The 21,273-nt window shown below is 39.3% G+C and overlaps 1 protein-coding gene across 1 annotated transcript in view; it reads left to right on the forward strand.

Annotated features, from left to right (window-relative positions):
• PEX7 (peroxisomal biogenesis factor 7) overlaps window positions 1-18,103 on the forward strand; it is a 42,521-nt gene extending 24,418 nt beyond the window's left edge. Inside the window, exons 9-10 of the mRNA XM_036380730.2 lie at window positions 3,898-3,997; window positions 15,458-18,103. Coding sequence (XP_036236623.1) covers window positions 3,898-3,997; window positions 15,458-15,526 — 169 coding nt within the window. The 3' untranslated portion in view covers window positions 15,527-18,103. The remainder of the gene's footprint in view (window positions 1-3,897; window positions 3,998-15,457) is intronic.
• The last annotated feature ends 3,170 nt before the right edge of the window (window positions 18,104-21,273 follow it).

Consider the following 21,273-nt stretch of genomic DNA (forward strand, 5'->3'; position numbering starts at 1 on the left):
GTCTGCATGCATATTCTTAAATGCTATCTCTGTCAAAATTCAGTTTGGAAGAACACCAGTGTCATCTTTTACTGGAATCACCATTTTGTATTTTTGGACTCTTCAGTATAAAAAAGAAATCTTGGTCCATTAGTCACAGACAGTGCTCACCAAAATCTAAACAGAAGAGCTGATAAATTATAGAGCTTCATTAAGCTGGTATCAGGCCAGATCTTGGATCATATTCACAGAAGCTTATCCCTAAGGCAGAAAGGCAATTTTTGTTAACAGTTGTACTATATTGGACATCATCTCTGCGACACACTGTAAGGTAAACCACTTTCTCCAGCTCTCCATCACTATGTACAAGTTCAGTAACTCAAATCACAAAGAAATCTTACAGAATAAGGCTGATCATAAAAGAAACCGTGTTTCATTTCAGCTAGGTACCCTTACTATCCTTGTATTCTTTTTCTGGTATTTTCCTTCAAGGTGAAAAAAGTGGGTGTTTGCTCATTTGCTCTTTTTTTCGTGTTTTCCTCAAATGGAAAATGTCCTTCTATACCCAAATTGCTTCATAATGTTGATACTTCACTGGAACTATAATGAAATAATCTCTTCAGAATATTAGTATGTAAATAGTTAGATGTTCCCAGTTAATGTCTGAAGTAACATCATTGCCCTGATTAGCCTGTATCCAAAAGTAGCTTGACACTAAGCTCTCCTCTGACAGTTTTTGTAGTTTGCAGGAAGAACTTTTACAAGTCAGAGCAGGAATTAGAGAATAGGAGCAGGGGGATGAATTGTGATAATTATGATACACATGTAGTAAACTGGCACTGAGTTCTGTGTTGCCCTTGAAAGGTTCTTGGCTTTATACATCCACATGCTACTGTGACTTGTGCCTGGTGTGGTTGTGTGTGAATGCTAGCATTAGTTGTTGAGTGGGCTTTTATGGAAAGCACCCTCTAAACATCTGCTTCACACCCACCTGAAAATATTATGTATGAAGACATCATGTAGCCTAAGAACATTGGTAAAGCTTTCATGAATAAATATTTATCATAAATATTTTTTTCTTACCCAGAAGGATGTAGACTTGATGAGTTGTTCTTTGTGCTTCCATCTGTGCATTTTCATAGAATCATTTCCTGGAGTAACTTTTGAACCTATTGAAAACTTAACTAGATTTAGCAGGAAACTTGTAGTCTAAATTTACAAAGCTTTAAGCTTTTACAAATTTAATGGAAACTCATGAGCATGGAAGAGAGGGAAACCCCAAGTACTGCCTTAAGGAAGGTAAGAGACGTAACATGAATTCACCACCACAAGTAATCTTCTTACTCATCTACTAGCACCTCATCATGCAGCAACAGGGTGCCACAACACAGGCATTGTACAGACACTGGACCTGGAATGATACTTGCTACCTCTTTTTTCCCAGCCAGTAGTGAAGGTGCAGGGACACTTGGTAAGGGTAAAGTGAGGGTGAGGACAAGGTAGAAGATATTCAGGACAGACTATATTTGGGTTGGTAAAAGTGAATTGGTCAGGGAGCACAGGTCTTTGTGACACTGCTGTGGGTGGTACAAAGTACAAAATCCATAATTTGACAGGCTTTTTCTCTTCTCATAATGTCTTGTTCAGAATAAGCAGTCTGCTTGCAATACATGTGCAGCTTATGAATTGCATGCCAGGTACATGTAAAACAAAGAAACTATAGAGAAATGAGTTATATTTTTAACAATTCCAGCCTTAAAAAGTTTAAGAAGATGCACTCATACAGGTTTTGGGGTTTTGTGATCAGTGCAGATGTGACTGAAGTGGTGGCTTCATACATAGTATAGGTAAAAATAACAATTTAAGTGACACACCTATGATTGTACAGGCTGTACAAACATGTAAGGGACCCTAAAAGCCTCTGTGGTTGTCTGGCCTGTGTTTTAAGTTCATGCTACTAACTCTGTAGATACACTTACAACTGAAATAACGCAAGCCCACCTACTTGTGCTGTGGTGCATCTTCAGTTCGCTGTACAGCCGTCCTGCTGTGGTAAGCAGTGTCTTAGAAAAATTGCATTGCCCTCTCAGTTTGCAGAATGTGGTGGAAGTTGACTCTGAGGAAAGAATTGCTGTCACCATGGTGGTTTTGGAAGCTGTGCAATAGACCAGTGTTTCTCACTTTGGAGTGCAAAGTTGTTATGAGAACCATCATTAATTTGTCATCAATGGTTCTCAATCCTGAGAATGAACATTTTTTTGAGCTTTCACTAGTAATTATTTATATATTAAAAAAGGTATCAAAGCTTTCAGTCAGTCTGTTGAACTTGAACTAAGTTGCAGTACTCTTAATCTCTAAACTGCTTCTTTATAACATGACTTCACGTAATAAACCCTATATTGTCCTGCTATTTTTTTAAATTGATCAAAAGGTCTTTTTAGGTTCTTTATTTATGTAGAGCTAAAGTTATCTCCTTTAATTGTAGTTTTCAGTTATGAGCATTTGTCTTTCAAGAATTATTAGAGAGCTCATGTGGCAAGGAATGATAACACTATTACCTTGAAACAGAAAGATTTGTTTCCTTACCTTCTTATGAACAAATGTGGGAGGATGAAAATGCTGAAATGGTCTTTTGCTCCACTCTCCTGCAAAATAAGTTGTTTATTTTAGATCTCAGGTACTAGGAAAAAATTAAGAGGGTTGTTGCTATGGCATAGCCATTGTGCTGATACCACTCTCTTTGTTTATGAAGGAGATAACATCTACATATTAAACAAACTGACACTGCTGGCTCCAGTGTTTGCTATTTTCCCTGAATTGGTTTGAACTTACAGTACTTCCACTGCAGTTGGTCTGATAATGAGCTGTTCTTGTTAAGTATTGTCACTTTTCCCAATAAAGGCAAGGCAAAGAGATCTCTATGATTGTCACAGAAGTAGTAAAGCATATAATTGACCCCTTTTGGAAAATGTGGGCTGTAGAAAATTTGATTACAGCTGACAGCCCACAAAATGTGCTTTGCTGTGCAGCCTGTGGACTTTTCTCAGTGGTGTATACAACACAAGAAAGAGAAATCTTCGTTCTGTGCTGGCATACAGGGTTTTGTCAGTGTCTTATTATCTGAATAATAATCCTTTTTCTCATGACCGAGGTGCCTTTTACCTCTATTTTAATCCCATCTACTCTTACATCTCTCATACTTCCTGTTAGTTGCATTGATGGACACTGCATCTATTGGGACAGTAGCTGGGAGAAGTAGAGGACCTCAGAATTGTTATTTTCTAGGCATTTTTTAATAACCAAGACTCGAAAGAAAAATTTATTTTAAAGTATGAACTAGTGGAATTAACTGTGTAAGGCAGCTGATCTGCGTAGTACAAATTTGTTACTATATTATAATACTAAATTCTGTTTTGCAGGAACACAGTCTCAGATTTGACAAGGTGCATGACTGAGATCTTTAAATGATTGTATAATTTTTATATAAATAAAGACCCCATAGTTAATGATGCCAAAAACTGAGAAAATTCACAAATTGTGCTAATATCTTTCAGGGATAAAATTCCCCAGCCATCAAGAAATATAACAAGAATATTCTAGCCTACGTTTTTTCTTCTCTTTTAATGATGTTCCAATGACTGCTCCATGGTGCCAAATTTGATCTCAGTTTCTGCAACAGGACACAAAGATGGCTTTGCCCAGTGGGGTTTAATTTATGCAAATCAGCAGATGGCTTTACCAGGAGTATGATTTGTTATGTTTCTTAAGTGGATGAGTTTGCTCTTTTAAATACCCTGGCAGCAACAGATTCGTCAATATCTTGCATTATATTTTTGAAATGGCCTTTCAATTACTTTAATTGTGGTTTGTTTGATTTTTTTTTTCCCTTTCTCTCTCCCTCCTTTATTCTAACTATAGATTCTGGGACTTTTCCAAGCCTAATCCTTTGCTGGAAACAGTTGAGCATCACACTGAATTTACATGTGGTCTCGATTTAAGTCTTCACAACCGTGGCCAGGTAAGAGCTGGGATGCATTTACTTTTCACTTGCCTGTTACAGGCTCTGTGGGTCATGGCTGGGCTGCAGGACTCAGATCCTGAATAAGTCACCAGATTGCAGTAAGCTTCTGGAAGTGAGTCTGGCTGAATGCTTATCAAATAAACCTCATTTCAGGTCCATTTTTATTTGTGAAGCAGTTCCTTGCATTGGGTAGGGGAGGAGGGCAGAACAGACAAGATTGCAAAATCAGATAGCAGAAAGCCATGGTGAGCTCTGGGAAAATGAAGTATTTTGTTTCAGAAGGAAGAATAGCAGAGAAGAGTCTAGAATGCTGAGCTGAGATACAGAGCTTTCTTCCATCTACCTAAATTGTCAAGTTAAATGTTGGTAGTGTCACACATGATGCCTAGACCTGGTTTGGCATACTGTTTAGAGGACTTGGAGAGGCTTAATCTGTGGCTGAAATTCAAAAACCCTCAGCTATTAAAGTGAAGAAGTAGAACCTATTTTATCGGTAGCCCTTATTTATGTACTGGTTCTGTAAGGATTCCCCTCTCCTTCTGTTGCTACAGTTGTTTCTGTTTTGTAAACAGAGGGGATTCCTTCTTTGTAGTATGAAATGATTTTTAGACAAGAAACTTTGAAAAACAGAAGTTAATTTTTTACTTTAAAATGAGAAAGCCTTTAGTTTTCCACACAAAAATTACTGTCAATATATTAACTGTTCCTAATGCACTATTTAACATGCCAGAGATATAATCTATGTCTAGATTTTTCTCAAATTCACAGTCAAATGATTTTTTTTACCCCAGATAAAAATTGTGACATCTGCATTCACATTCTGTTTGGACAAAGCAAATTAAAACCATTGTAATTTCTGCTGGTAAAAGGACACAGGAGAAAGGTGTAAGTTTGGCCAAATACTTAGCTTACTGCACATGGAACCATTCTAGCTAAATGATAGCTTGATGGGTTTTCTGTGTGGTTGGTTGTTCCTTAAATTCTGTTGCTTCAGTGGTGCTGCAGTTACACAAGGCTGTGCTGTGAAAATGGGGGAATTCGTAAGGCTCAAAAAAGCTTTCAAGGTTCAGGTTATTTTTCATCAGTGCAAGGCAAGAATACTTAAAGGCCAGTTGCTGGGGATTGAAACTTCATCCCGAGTGACTGCACAGATGTGATTGGGCTGCACTGGATCCAGAGGGAGTAGCAAGCATAGCATAGTGCATTTAGGCTTCACAGTCCCACAGCAGTGCATATGCTGAGACCAGCTCAGTTTTCCATGAAGTTGGTGTGGATTTGCATTTGGTCTGAATGAAGAAATAAGATTTTTTCTTTCATTTTGTATTGAGGATATGATTATTTTGACTACATGAAGCCCATTGCTTCGTGGTAGATAATGAATTGAAAGAAAAGTGCACATGCACTTTTACATTGAAAAAAGGAAAATGTTGGTGTGCATACCCATCAACACTAGGACATTTGTGCATTCAGGTATCTTCTTTTCCCACACAGAAATTCTACAAGTCTGATGTTGGACTTAGTGCACAAAATCTATAAATCTGGGGTACATATCCATATTTACTGAGTGCCGATGTGCGTTCCAGACAGAAGTTTGGCATTTGCAACAGCTTTGATATTCCTCTGTTTTTTTCCATTGAGTTGATTTAATGTATTCAAAGGGTTGGATATCACAGCAATGCAAATTGTGAATGGGTTTTTTAAAAGAAGTTTAAAAATCTGTGATAAGATTAAACTCTCACTAAGTTTAGGAGTGAACACAAGGGAAACATAACCCCCATTTTTATAGGAAGACACATGAGATATCACCTTAAGTATACTTTGTTCAGCTCTGAGTAGGACATGGACCTGTTGGAATGAGTCCAGAGAAAGGCCATGAAGATGATCAGAGGGCTGAAGCATCTCTCATACAAAGACAGGCTGAGAGAGTTGGGCTTGTTCAGCCTGGAAAAGACAAGGCTCCAGGGAGACCTTGTAGAAGCCTTCCAGTACCTAAAGGGATCCTCTGAGAGAACTGGAAAGGAACTTTTTAGAAGGACATGTAGTGATAGGGCAAGGGGTAATGGCTTCAAACTGAGAGATCATTGGTAGGTATAAGGAAGAAATTCTTTACTGTGAGGTTGATGAGACACTGGAACAGGTTTCCCAGAGTTGTGGATGGAAGTGTTCAAGGCCAGGCTGAAAGGCTGGATAACCTGGTCTAGTGAAAGGTATCCTTGTGCATGTTGGGAGGTTTGAACTAGATGATCTTTAAGGTCCCTTCCAGCCCAAACCATTCTATGATTCTATGAGCACCTGCTGAATAGTTACTTCCAGTATGAGCCCTTGGAGTCTTTCCCTGGCTTCTGCATCCATCCAACAAAGATTATTTGCTTAAATTTTATGCTGCTGTTCCCAATAAGTAGGTTGTCTTTATGTGTGTTCTTTATAAATCTGATGATGACCTCCTTTATTTGTTTTCTTCATTTATTTGCATGATTTGTGATTTTCACTGTTTGGTTTATAAGGAGTTATGACTTCAGATTTGAACTGCTTCTCTCCTCCAGGGAGAAAGAGAAGGATCCAGGGAGAATGCAGAGTATTTTATTTATAATGGAGCAGCTATTCATTTATGCTCAAATTAAGTACCATTCTGGTCATTAACCTTTGCTTTCATTCTTAATGATATCTTTTGTTGTCTAGACAGAATATGTTTTGTTCGGCTTTGCACAATGAACTTCAGCATTTTTGAAGCATTTTTTTACACATCAAGGAGAAAATTATATGCATTATTGAAAGTGTTCAGAATAGATATTGTGATTAAGTAGCTAGTAATCTAAGAATTACAAGACATTCCTGTGGACTGATTGAGCTTTGAACAGAACCCTCAGGCAGAGAGGTACAAGCTGGTTCTTGTGCTCAGGGAGGCAACGTGGAAAATAATCTGGTCATAAGGAATGTGAAGAGACCCACTAGTATTAGCTAGCTGAAACAGTAAACTCCTTTGTGCTTAATTAAATATTCTAGTATCTATTTTGGATTATCTACCTCTATGTAAAGTAGGTGTTTTTTGAAAGCTTTGAATTTTAGAAATCAGATGTTGTTTGGTTTTTTTTTCCCCCACCATAATGTTAGTATCAGATTCATAGAAATTTGAGACAACAAACAAACTTTCAGGTGCATAGAAAAATGTGCATTTTGCAGTGCAAAGCATTAACAGAAACAGTCCTTATGATATTCAGTGTATTTCTCTGTTAAACTGCAAGTGCTGATGTGAGAGTTTGCCAGGCATGTTTTCCAGGAGAAAATATTCCCAACTCCAGCTTTCAGCCTAGGCACACATGAGAACAGTGACAAGACCCTAAGCACCAAAAATCTGTTAAATTTGGGATGTTGTATAGTATTAAGAACTGAGAAATTCTGTTTATCCTGTCAGCAACATTAAGAGTATGCAGTTTTTAAAACCAGATAGTTCTTTCCAAAGTTTAGGGATAAGAAAAACAACTGAAGTTTGCTTCCTTGTATGTGCACTAGATAGGCATAGGATGTATGTAGGGACTAAAAATTGGTAATCAGCCATAAACTACTCCTTGTTTGGGGCTGGTAATACTAGACCATGTAGTGGAGTTGTGGTCTGTAGCTCACTGGATTTCTTACTTCTCTCCTTATATTTACTTTTCCTGTATGTGATCTGTGAATGGTCTGATGAATAAAAATATCATATTCCTTTAAGCCATCTCTTCCTGGGGTTTTGCTGTGTTACATTCATGTTTACATGCTGTAGATTACTTCCTTTGGTGTTACTTGTGCAGCTTTATTTAAAAGCAGCCTTTTACTTGGCTGTAGGTTAAATGCCATATGGGAGTAATGAATGCTTTTTAAATATCTTCAGGCAATCCATTAATGACACAGATAAAAGTACAGATCCTTTGAACATTCCCTTCTTGTCTCGATTCTGAAATAATTTCCATAAGTGTGTAAAGAATGGAAAATACACATGTATAATGAATTTCTTCAAATAATGGACAAAAGATACCCAGCCCTTTCTGTTGCAATTCTAAAACAATTTTGCCTAACACAAATGTAAAAAAAACCTGATACTCTAATTTTGTCTGAAAATCTTCTTTAGCTACACCTCACATCTGTTCTGAACTCTGTAACACAGGCAGTAGAAAGTATAAATTAATGATTTCCATTGAGTCAGAGTTTCTGTTGTGCTGCTGAGAACAGATTAAGTATCTAATGGGAACAGGAGAGGAATATTTCAATTTCTCTATACTTCTGTGCTATGAACAATGACATTCCTAAACTACAAGGATACGTAATTTTCAGTGGGAGTGATGGCAAGTGGTGGAGGGAGCACTTGGTATGTGAGAAGCATTCGACATCTGTGACATGCCAGATCAGAACAGGACTCCACAATGTACCATGCTAAGGTGCTCCTTTTGGAAATTAAAAATGTTCAGCTCCAAATGAGAATGAACCAGGTGTCAGTTCTCTAGTTCAAAAATCATCTGTTACCTGAATGCTTGCTGAAGTCTAGGTTTTAGAATAACTTGTGTACAACACAAATAGTGATCACTTAGGATTTGCTTCTCCTGTGATTCTACTGTGTTTTTGGATCATAACTGCACTACAAAAGGGCAGCTGTCTGTGTAAATAGCTATTTCTGTCAACAAGTTTGGGAGGAAGCTTGGTTTCTCTAACATTCTGGCCACAATTCTCCTCCCCATCCAGCCTGGTGGGGTCGGGGTGAGTGAGCAGCAGCGTGCTACTCAGTTGCTGGCGGGGATTGAGCCATGACACACACACAGCACCCCATATTATGGAGATGGTGATGGTACCAGTGTGGTACCACCGTGGCTCTTGTGCTCTGTGTTACACTGGCTTTGTGATTTGGCCTTCCTGAACTTCCACTCTCTTCTTCCTAAAGCTGTGGGGTGTCACCAGCATGTTCTGCCCAACCACTGTCTGCTCCTTCCCTGCACTTGGCCAGTGGTACTTAGAGCTGAGAAGAGATGCCTGCATTGGTCTGCTGATCCAGTGAAACTGATGGTATCCTGAGTCACTAAAATTTTAAAGCTGTAATTTCTTACTAGCTGGAGGGAGGCCGTGACCAAGCTATATACACTTGACCTGCATGCCCTGAAGGTAGCTTGAAATCTACTTCTAAATTCATCCAGCTTCATGGGGAAATTTTTGATCATTGTCAAATTTTGGTGTGCAGGTTTGTTCTGCTCGTTTTCTTTGTGCAGCTTTTGCAGTGTGCTGCATTTGCTGTGCCAACACAGGAAACAGAAGGGACAGGAGGGGCTGCAGAAGCTGGCTTAACCAGTATAGCCAAATATAAATGCAGATGATGTCTTTAGTAAGGCTGTTTGGCTATGTATTTTGCTGTTCATTTAAAGTAATTGTGGATGCTCAAGAGGCCCAGAAATGTTGATTGTTCCATATAAAAGTGGAGTTACATCTTGTGGAAATGTACAGAAGAACAGATACTCTCTGCTTTTTTTCTTTTGATCACTTGCTCTTATCTTTTACACTTAATTACTAAGGACCTGATAGCTTCCACCCAGCTGTTGTGGCTATGCCACCGCTATAATTATAACATTATCTGTACTTCATTTTAATCTCTCCTTATGGTCCTTCTCTAGGATGCTACTGCAGTTATGCAGTTTCTTTGATTCTTTGAGATAAAAAGAACCTACTTACCAAATTTCAGAGTGGATTTTTCCATAAAATATGAGATTTCACCAGCTACAAGTGTTAAACCAATCTGAACACCTTACTGAGTTGGAGGGGCTAAAAGGAGGAGATATTTCTTAGTGGTACTTACTGTATGTCTTTCCCAAACTGTGAAAATTAAACTTTCACTGTGTAAGTCAAAGCCAGGCTCTCATGAGTAAATGGTCACTATTTGCCATTATCAGCATGATAATGGTGTTTGGAAAGGTTTCTGTCAGGCATCACAATTTTGTAAAAGCTGCAAGTGTTTGGAGAGGAAAATAAATTTTGATACTGAAGTACTGGGGAGGATGGGGACAGTACTTTCTTACTCAATAAATGTATTGCTTGTGCATTTTATTTGGTGCAATGGCTTACAAATACTTGCTACTTCTGTGAGCCCCATCTTTTACTCAGTGTAGTGGATTCTGTTACTCTCCTGCATGACCAGTAAACATTTGAGAAGTCCCAGTGAATTGCACAAGTGAAACTCAGGGGAAGAGAGCAGAATGTTGCTGCTGTTACTGAAAATACTGTTTGGCTTATGATTATTTGTGATTATATCCCAAAAGGAAGGAACTGAACTTAACTCTGAGCTGAAGGATGAATTTGAGGGTCATTAGAAAACAGTTTCACTGGTGGAAATTGATTGCATTTGGGGTCACCAAGGTCAGTATCAGCACAGAAGGGCATTTTGCAGTTCCAGTGTACCTTCTACAGAACTTAAAATTGACTTATCAATTAAACCAGTTCTTGTAAGACTGAGTCTTTCTCCTAATTTTTAGAGTACAAAGGAATTGCTACCAAATCTGTGGAGATTTCAAGGATTTTTTTCTAACCTGCAACTCACATCTCCATTTCCTTTACAACTTACTGATGAAAGCCCACTTGGAAGACCTGGATTCAGGAGTGTGTGGCATAACTTCCAAGTCATCTTCCCATTACCCATGTAAGAGCAACAGAACAAATGATGAGACAGCTCTTGGCTTCTTAGATCAGTTGTTTATGACGTATCTTTGCAATGTGAAAAATAATGCCCCTCAAGTTTCTTATCTCTTTTTTTCCTTAAGAAATAAATGGATTTTTTAAGCGGCATTTGGAGCATCTGCTTCTGATAACTCTAATTTTAACCTAGATCTTTATAAGAAGTTCTGTTCTGGGTTTGTTTCATTTTGTCTTTACTGGAAGTAATAATTAAATCAAGGTGTATTTTCTCAAAAGCAAATTTAAAAAAATATTGGTGTTACTGAACATTGAAAATAAAAAGTTTTATTTGCAAACTCTCATCACTTTCAGTCTCATGTGAAGGTTGGCATCATGCAGTTCACTCTGGCAACTGCTAACCAAACAGGCCACAGTAATGGTCCAGATTTTCTAGAAGAAAATAGGTATTGAATGAGTTTAAACTCATGCATGATCCATTATGGACTTGACCAATTAGTTTTAATGTTCACCTGTGAAAATAATTTGATGAGTAGCAAACCTAATAGCTTGCTTTATCTTCAATTAATCTCCATCCCACAAGCTTAGAGGATGTTCAGGAACCCTCAAAAACAAGTAATAATGATATAAATAGACCATTAAGTTATGTTTGAGAAGATAAGAAACTAAAAGAGGAAAGGAAACACAACTAATGAGAGTCAAGAACTGATTTTTTTTTCTGCTGGCTCTTCTACAGAAAAAAGAAAAGACAGATCTTCTTTGAAAATGGGATGGGGAGAAGCTGAGAAATGGGTCTCTCTCAGGCACATTTACATATTATCACGTGATTCATTATGAGCACTCTGGAAACTTAGTGGCACCAAGATAGTTCTGGAGATAGTAATCTAGAGAGGGCTGTACTTTGTTCTGATTAAACCCTTTCATAAAGGGTAATTGAACTCTTTAGTTTTTAGTTGTTCATTTTAATATATTTCATCTTGATTATGCTAGCAGATTTATTGTGCCTTTAAGTACTGAATAAAAAAGTTAGTGGCTAACTTGGGAGTTTTCTCTTGTTCTCTTGCTTCTTCTGAAGAGTAAAGAGGCAGAATGTCATGCAGGTAATTGCACTAGACTGAGTGGATTGCCCTGGGGTGCTGGAAAAGGTCTAAGTCTATTGCAAGGCAAGATGATTGTGATGAATAGGAAACAGAGGGCCTGTCAAGGGAGTAAATCAGTTAGTGAGTCAATGGAAATGGCTCTGATAAATGAATGGATGTCAGTATTAAATCAGTTGGTGGAAAACATTGTTATACTCTGGGACAAGGATAAACATTTCAATAAAATACAGGATAGCTGTTTTAGCTGAGTTGAACTATGATTTTATAGTCAAGCAATTAGCTTTCTTGGATGACTGCAGGTTTTTTGTTTCTTTGCTTCTTTTCTGGCTTTACTTGAAAAAAAATTCAGTGATCCCCATTTTTTGTACTTGTTTTTGTATTTTTGCTGGCAGATAAATTAGCAAGATATTTATTCTGCAGTAAGAACAGTATAATACCCTTATGCTGGTGCCATAACTTTGCTACTGAAATAAAAGCAATAAAGACAATTAATAAATGTCATTTTGTTAGACTGCCTTTGTTCCATGTAGCTTTAGTTACAATGAAAATTACCAGGCTTAGAATGCTTCTTCTATTTGTGCTATTTCTTGATATAGTTTACCAGTCAGTGAAACAAAGAATATTCTTGTTTTACGATTAAGCTCTAATTATTCTGCTTTTTCCTGCTATTCAATAGTTAAAAGTTTCTATAGTAAAACTGCATTCTACAGTTACAAGGCTATTCATAAATGATAATGGAAGTTGCATGATATACAAAATATGCCGTGCAAAATAGTCAGTATTATAAGGATATTGCAATTTCTACAGTTCTTAGGAACTGAAATAAACTGTCCTCTACTCTGTTGGCATGTCAGTTAAAAAAAAAAAAAAAAAAAAAAAACCAAAAAACCATGCACCCTCTAAAAACTGAAATCAGTGAGATTTGTTTGAATACCAGAGTCAATTTTGTCCACAAGACAGCAGACGTTTTTTACAGGATGACAAACTTCCATCCCTTCATGCTCCTAATGGAGGGATTTTTATCAGGTGTGCAAATCAAGTGTGAGTCCATTTTCAGTTTTCCTTTGTCTTCATCCCACCACAGGAGGACTTTCTTCACCTGTCAGTAACATCATCTCATTGATCAAGATATAAACTCCAGGAACTTGCCCCTTTATGTATGTTATATTTATTTACTGTGGTGTGCTGGATGAGCCTTCATCCCAATGAAATTTCTACCTCTATTTTAATATTTAAATGAAGTACCATTTAGTTTATTTTTTAAAAAAGACTGAAGTACTTTGAAGTATACATTAAAAATGGTCATATGTCACAGTAGAACTGACATCTCTAAATACTTTTAAAGCACTTACATTCAATATCCCACATTCTTCTCTTCTGGGGAAAGGCACACAACTGTTGTACAGGTGTTGTAAGACCACTGTATAAGAAGGTCATAAGATAAAATACAAAATGCAGGGAGAAGACATTTTCTAAACTAATGCATTTGCTGTATGAACAAGTCCTGTTCTTCATCTTAGGATTCATCTTAGTCATTTGTATTTGAGGCAGTGACAATCTCTGAGCTACAGCAAAGGGTCACATGGCACTCTCCATCAAAAAATGCTGGCTGCAGCACTCCTAGCTTACAGTTGCCCCTTTCTCTGACAGTCTTGCCTGTATTTTGGGGGAAGTAAGGAGAAATGGAAATGTCTTTTTTTTTTAATGTTCTGCCATGCTGCAGTATCCCAGTTTCCCATAGATACCTGTGTTCTGTACTTCACGTGTGTATTTTCATCAAGGTTTCTGGTATTGGCATTTCATTATACACTTCCTGCTGCACAGGAGAACTTGATTCACTGTTACTTACTGTAGCTTTTGTTTTCCTCTTGCTAGCTGGCTGTGTTTTCTCCTTTCACGTGGTATCATTAAGTCAATGAGTTGGGCAACTTATCGCATGTGATCCTTTTCAAACTCTTTTAATATCCCCTGTTTATTTTTAGTGTTGCTAGATTAAATGGTTTTATAACTGTGTTTGTTCAGAGGCGATTTCAGGGATGTTAATTACATTGATAACAGGTGGGAATTCCCATGGGATTTTTTCCAAATGTTATTTTTGTTTCTTGTTTCTTTACAAAAATAGAAAGTATTGCCTATAGAACATTGATCTGTAGCTGTGGAGAATAGTAAAAAACCTGCAGTTTATGTGATTGCCAGCTTCCACAGCATTTAGTGGAAAACTCAAATTTTCTTTTTGGTATGATTTGAGAGACTGCAATGCAGCAGAAAGAACATTATGCTACAGAAAGCTCTATTATGTTGTATGAATAGACAGACATATTGTCAAGAGTTTTTTTGACCCATTTAGATGTATATGGAAAGCACTTCAAATAACTAAGTAGAACCAGCTAAGGAAGCAATGAAAATGAATAATAGTGCAGTATAGTAAACACAAAATGGGCTAATTATAGTCTGAAATCAAATACTGTAGTTGGATTTCCAAATTTTTAGTGTGCAGCTGTTCATTCTGGCTCTAGGAGAGAACAGGAATTGCAGGCTGCAGCAGAAGGAAGCTTGTTGTGCAGAGGATCCAATACTGTATCTTTTGTAATCCCAACTGGAAATGACATTGTAAAGATAATGCAATATGGTTTCAGCCAGATTTACTGGCATTTATTTGTGGACCTCCTCAGGTTTTTCTCTTTAGCTCTTCTCTTTGTTCTATTTGCCTTAATTCTTGTCTCCTACAATATTTTGTGAATATATATCATACCTAGGTCATCTTCTTGAGTCATTGTCAGTGTGGTTAACTGTTTCACTTTGTTACAGACTCTGAAGTGCATTTTCAATTAATTTTCAAACCTAAAGCATTCTGTAGTCTTTTTCCTTGGAGTCTTGTTATTTATTAAGATCTTTAAACACTACAGACTTAGGTTAACCTTCTGGGTTTCTGGTTTTAAGTTCAAGCCTTCATCTAGGATAGAACCTGGGATGATGAATTCAGAGAAGTTGTGGTTATACTCAAACCAGTCACTGTGTTTATAAGATGCCTTTGTCACAAGTGGCACCACTTTTTATTAGACTAATGGGGGTCTAGGTAGTGCTTGAAGCAACACTATGGCCCCCAAATCCCAATGATGAGCAAGTACACATCTCTCTTCTCAACAATTGGCAGTGACCTCATGGCTTACCAAGCGTGAGACTGAAATTCTGGGTTAATTCTTCAGGAAACTTCCTGTATAATTTTGTTGAACTCTTTTGGTTTTCCATTCCTCAGCATTAGACATTAGGAAAATGTCTATAACAAATTTTTTTATCTGCAAGTATAAGAAGGTTGTTCAGATTTGGTCATGAAATATTTAGATATTTTGGTGAAAGGATCCTAAGACTCTGCAAAGAGAAGAAACATGGCAGGGTTGGGATTTTTGTGTGTCCTTCCTTAATTTAATTTTCAGTTACATTTTTTTGCCTATTTGGAACAATCAATTGAAACCCAAAGGTTTCCCTGCTTTCCTCAGGAGGAGTACAAAAAATAGGAGTTTGTTAATTTTCATGTGTTTCAGTGAAGTTTAAAAAAAACCCCAAACCAAAACCAATTTAGTTATTTTATAATTTTGAAGCATGGTAAGTCAGAGTACCAACTGATACTAAATCCACAATATGCATTAAGTTCCCTGTGGTTTTTGTAAAAATGACAATTGTGAAGGACCTGAATAGATTTTTGTTTGCTTTGTAGGTGGTGGACTGTGCTTGGGATGAACTAGTCAAGATCTATACTCCATCATGTCTGGCAGTTCCTGTTTAGGAAGAGAAGATGATCTGACACGCCGGGAACCTTTCTCTCTCCCCCCACAACCAGACTTGTGCTAAAGTGTCAACAGTGTCACTAATCTCAGTGTCTCTTTATAAGTAGAACTTCTTGAATGGAGTGTTGTGCACTTGAACATGTGGAGACTTCAGGGCTTGGTTGGCTGTGCAGGTAGTACTTGAGTAGCAAAATGTTCCACAGCTCCTCAGAGGCTGAAGAGTGGCCATAGCAGATATCAGTGGTGTCTTCAGAACAGAATAACCAACATGAGTTTGTGATCTATCTGGCTAATGATGAGAGCAGAGGCCTGAATCTTCTTGTTCCTTATAAAGATTAAAAAAAATTGGCAGTGCGTTTTGAGATGTCACTGTAGAAAAGAAAAGAAAGGAAAGGAAAAGAAAATAAAAGCTTTTTACTGTAAAGTACTGTAATGTCAACTGAAGTTTGTATCACCCAGATGCATTTATGTTTTGCTGTGAGTCATGTTGCATTATTTTCTTTTGCAATATGATGCATTTACTCTTGATCGACAGTAAATGTCATAGTTTGTAGCCAGCTGATTTGTTTGACCTTTTTGATTGCTGCTTCACAAAGATGGTAAAGATTATTTTCATATCTTTTTCCTTTATGTCTCTTTGAGTAAAACAGTTGATGAAGTTATGTAGGAAGATACTCTGATAATAGAGAAAATGGTTATGAAAAAATGAAATATATACAAAACTAATTGGATCACAATCCTCAAGATTTAGAGATAGGGCAACCATCTCTTCTATTAGACTTGTCTTCTATTTTCACTTAGAAAGTTCTTCCAAGAAATAGAAGTGGAAAGTGGCCATAAATCCAGTGTTTCAGGACCTCTGACAGCCTGGCCAAAGTGAGAAGTGATGTCCAGACCAGTTGACCTGTATACATGCAGATTAGTTGCATGATATAAGCATAACAGATCCAGCATGGCCAAACTATTGCAGTCACTACAATATGCACAACATGTTCTAGGGATGTTGAATACTTTGCCTTCCCAGTTTGACCCCTCAGCCCACATGCTGGTACTTCCATCTAAGTTTTCTGGGGCAAGTAGAGATGTTCAGATGTTATGTTTATCCAGACATCTCTGAATAGTGTTTTAGTATTGCAGCACTCATTGGTATGTGTTAGGCTTCTTTCCTCATTTCCTGCTAGCCATTTTTTTTTTACCTTCTTTAAACTGTCTCCTTTCTGCTGTTAGCCCATCTCAACTACCACTACCATCAAAAGACTCTTTGCAGGTTGGGTCTTTGCAGATCTCTGGTCAGGTTTTCATAGTGGTGTTAATAAATGCTCTACCCTTCTGGGTTGCAGCACTCATAGATCAACCAATAGCAGACACTGCCAGATCTGCTGGGTGCTTTGAAGCAATGAAGGAAAGAATTCAGCTGAGCTAAGACCCACAAATTGCAAGGAAAGAATGGTTATTCCATCTTGGAGAAAGAGCCAGGAAACTAACAGGTAGCCACAGGGAGACATGCATATATTGATGGGGTATATAGGGCTGGACAGGAAGAAACTTTCTTCTACAACATGACAGTTTGGATCCCATTTGGATCCTGTATTTTTTCTTGGTCAAATGCAAACTGTCCCCAGACTGACACCTTTTTGAGTTGAATTAATAACAAAAATAGATTTTATCTTTTTTTTATGACAGCGTGCTGTACCAAATCCGAACGTTTTACTGCACTTTAATTCTGTGTGCTGAGGAGTAATGCAAAATAAAGCTGTGCTGCATGCAGCTTTCAGCAGTACCATGGGCCATAAAATCTAATTTTAGGCATTAAAATTGATTATTTCAACTTCAATAGTTCCTCCACTCTTCTGTTTTATCTCCCTTTTCTGCTTTGATTACTAGTTGCTTGTCTGAGTGGAACATTTTGGTGGCAGGTGTGTATTTTATATGCATGTTTCTGGGGGGACAGGGAGAGTGGGTTATCCTAGAATGCTGCCATAGCCTATCAGTTGGAAGGGAAAATGTAGAAAACCTAGTGCAGGGGAAAAAATTAGGAATTCTGAACATGCACACTCAGCACGTGGATTAAATCTTTCCTCAACTGCCTTCTCTCCCTTCATGTCCTGGTTAGCTTCAATGCTGAGGGTTGCTGTATCCAGATTTATTTCTCTTGAAAGATGAGCACATCCAGAAGATGCACATGGTAAATAAAAACTGTGGCCTTTATTCTTGCTGTGTGATCTTTGAATGGTGAGAATGTGCTGTAACATTTCTGCACTGTAACAGAAAAAACAATTTGGCAATAGTTGTTGCTGATTCTTAATTCTCAGGGAATATTTGCTATAGTTGTTTTGAACAAATACTTATTTTATGACCAAAATACTAGCTTCCAATCTTTTTTTTCATTTACTGAAACAGTTAACAACAACAATCTAAAACATGTAATGTGTTCTGCTTTCAAACTTGCTCCTGTGAAAGATTTTGTTTTATTTAAGTCTGGGTTTCTCTTTGGTTTAAGAAACATATGGATTAATCAAGTTCTAAAGGCATGGATTTGTTGTTCTATAATGCTATTAAATTAATTGCACACAGTATCTTTGGCTATACTTTTGTGTTCACTTCCCAAAGAAGAAATGTTGTTCAAAAAGTAAATGCCGTGAAAGATACTGAGAGTATCTTATAAGAAGAATATCACAACCATGGTTTATTTCGTGTATGAATACTGGGTGATGGTCACATTGTTCCCTTGTACTGGTAGAGACCATACTTTATGCAACTTTTCCTAGCTGTGTGCCCCATCAGATCTTCATAAAGGAAAGCTATTTTAAATCATTCTTTGTGTCTGCTTGTGCAGAGTATGTGTCAGTGATGAAGTGATCTCTTTCTTCTAGCCAAGTACAGTGCTGGCCTCAAATTTTGCTGCATAAGCAGGCTGTATTGTGCCTTTCAGTAGTACTGCTCAGCTGTGCTCAGGGTCATGGAGTGGGGAATGGATACAACTCGACACAGTTCTTCCCTGATAGACCTGATGGTTGCATTAGACTCTAATTAAGGCAAATTTTCCATTAAACATTTTATAGAGGTCTTGAACATTTTCATCCAAGAAGCCATTATAAAAAATCTATGCCCTTAGGAAGGCACCAATTTGCTGCATTTTTTGTTTTCCTCTCACCTGTGTCATTGTAGCTAGGTGAAATGCAGAACTGAGCATAATTTCCTTTAAACAACAAGAGTTAAGGTCTCATAATCATCTCATTAGGGTAAAGAACCACAGAGCCGTTCATTGCTATGAACTGCCCCACTGCCAGGCCAAAATTTAACAGAGTTGATGTATGAACTGAGCAGCCACTGTTCCCTCTGGACACATGAACAGCCAGTATGGGGAAAGTTCCTTCACTGCAGTGTCACCTCTGATGCCACCTCCCTGTTGCTTTGTTCAATTGCTCCCCAGTAAAGAGCAGGAGAACACTTTGTGTGACTGTGGAGTGGTGGAGAGGCAGTGGGAGACTAGTACTGAACCTGGCCTCAATCCATGTTGAGAAAAGGGTGGCTTGGCAAGAGACAACAGCTTCCTCTCCACCTCCCTTTCCTGTCTATAGACAAAATTAGGAGTACCATGAGAGATATTGCAAGAGAAGCTGCCCTTATAACACAGGTGAGTTCCAAAAGATAGGATTTGGCACTTGAACACTTGACTTTCCAAACTGAGCATTGGTGCAGCCGCTCTTTGAGTTCTCCATTTAGTTCTGGGCCTCACAATTTAAGGGGGATGTGAAGGTCCTTGAATGCATCCAGAAGTGTATCTCAAAGCTGGTGAAAGGGCTGGAAGGCATGTCCTGTGAGGAGAAGCTGAGGGCTTTGGGCTTGTCTAGTTCGGAGCAAAGGAGACTGAGAGGAAACATCATCACTTTCTGATGCTTCCCAAGGAGGGCAAGAGGACAGGGAACTGCTGATCTCTTCCCCTTGGGACTCAAGATGTGTGGGAATGGTTCAAAGATGCACCAGAGGAGGAGGTTTAGACTGGACATTCAGAAGCATTTCTTTACTAAGCAGGCATTCAAACACAAACAGGCTTCCTAGAGAGGTGGTTGATGTCCCAAGCTTGTCAGTGTTTAAGAGGCATTTGGAGAATGCCCTTAACAACATGATTTAATTTCTGCTCAGCCCTGAATTGGTCAGGCAGTTGGACAAAGATGATCATTCTACAGTCCATACAAATGAAATAGTCTATTAAAATTTTTGTTTCTGATACATTTGTTTTTGCGTTTCAGTCAAGGAAATATTTAGCCCCCAAAGCAGTTTTTCAGCCTGGTACTTTGCAATGTCAGAGATTCACTTCTCTAGTGATAATTTCACTGGTGAAGTGACAAAATTGTTTCTGCCAGAGGATACACTCAGGTATAGTCCAAATTACTACAGTATTTCCAGAAAGCACAGTCCGATTTTTTTCCATCTGCTCTTACCTGGCAGAAGTTGTTTTTATCCCATGTGCAAACATTGTCAAGGTGATCCACACTTTTCTTTATATGTTGCATGTGGACTTGGGGTGAGTTCAAATAGAGGCTGATGTAAATGTATTGGCACTTTCTCCAGTGGGTTCTGAAACCAGGCTTGGTCTCCAGTACCTGTGATTTATTTTCCTGCATTACCAGTTTTCATCTTCAGACACTCATTCTTAATGCATACCTTGTTTCATTTTATAAACCCTGCCCTGTCTCCTTTACCCTGCCTGTCATGATGAGAGAAATCAATGGATGATTATAAGACAGCTCTGAATAAAAGTATAGTTTATCCTTCCCTTGTGTTGCCTGACATTGCAGGAGAGTGGTGGAGGGGACTAGCTGCCCGAGAGAACTGCTTTTGCTTTGCCTTTTCCTTAGAGTCAGTATGGTCTATTGCCATCTCCTGTTAAAACTTTCATCTGTAAAGTCGGGAGAAGCGATCAGCTTATTTAATCTTTACCAGGCTTTAAAACATCACTTTTGAAAGCTGTGTGGCTGCCAGTTTTTGGTGACTTCTCAAGGCAATTCCCTCTGCTAGAACCCGGTTCTCCCTGCTTTTCTTAGCAGCGGTCCCCGTCTCTGCCGTTCGCAGCCCGATAAACCGAGGAAGGAAGGGGGGCAGTGGGAGGGATGCTGCCGGCAGGCTCGATAGATGCTTTTTTCCGGGAGGCCGTATACTTTTGGAGAGTAGGAAAAGCCGTACTCCCTGCTTAGGAATACGCGGACCTGCACCGATCTCCCCGCTCCGGCAGACGTGGGGCTTCCCACGGCTCTTCCACATTATTTTCGGGCCGGTGGCACTCGGCTGCGGAGCTGCGAGCGCCCGGCGGCTTTCCCGGCAGGGAAAGCACCTGAATGCCCGCTCCCGCTGCCCGTCCTGCTGCACCCGAGCGGGGTCGGGAGGGCTTGCGGACAGCGGGGGGCTTCCCATCCCCGCTAAGCCGGGCGTGCTCCGGGGGACACCGCGGGACGAACCTGGAAACACGGGGGCGGGGGCGGCCGGATGGGGGACACCGAGAGCGGCGACGCAGACACACCGGGGATGGCGCGGGGACACACCGGGGGCGGGGAGGGGACGCGGATAGGAGGGGAGACACGCTGGGGGCGGCGCGGGGGGGACACGTCGGGGGCGGCGGCCGCCCTGCCGGGAGCGCGTCCTGCCTCCTCCCGCCCCCTGCCTCCGCTCGTCGCCGTCCCCCCGCGCCGCCGCCGCCGCGGCGGGTGGCCGGGCGGGCGGCAGAGCCGGGGGCCCGGCGGCGGGG

This window comes from Molothrus ater, chromosome 3, assembly GCF_012460135.2.
Source record: "Molothrus ater isolate BHLD 08-10-18 breed brown headed cowbird chromosome 3, BPBGC_Mater_1.1, whole genome shotgun sequence".
Lineage (NCBI taxonomy): Eukaryota > Metazoa > Chordata > Aves > Passeriformes > Icteridae > Molothrus > Molothrus ater.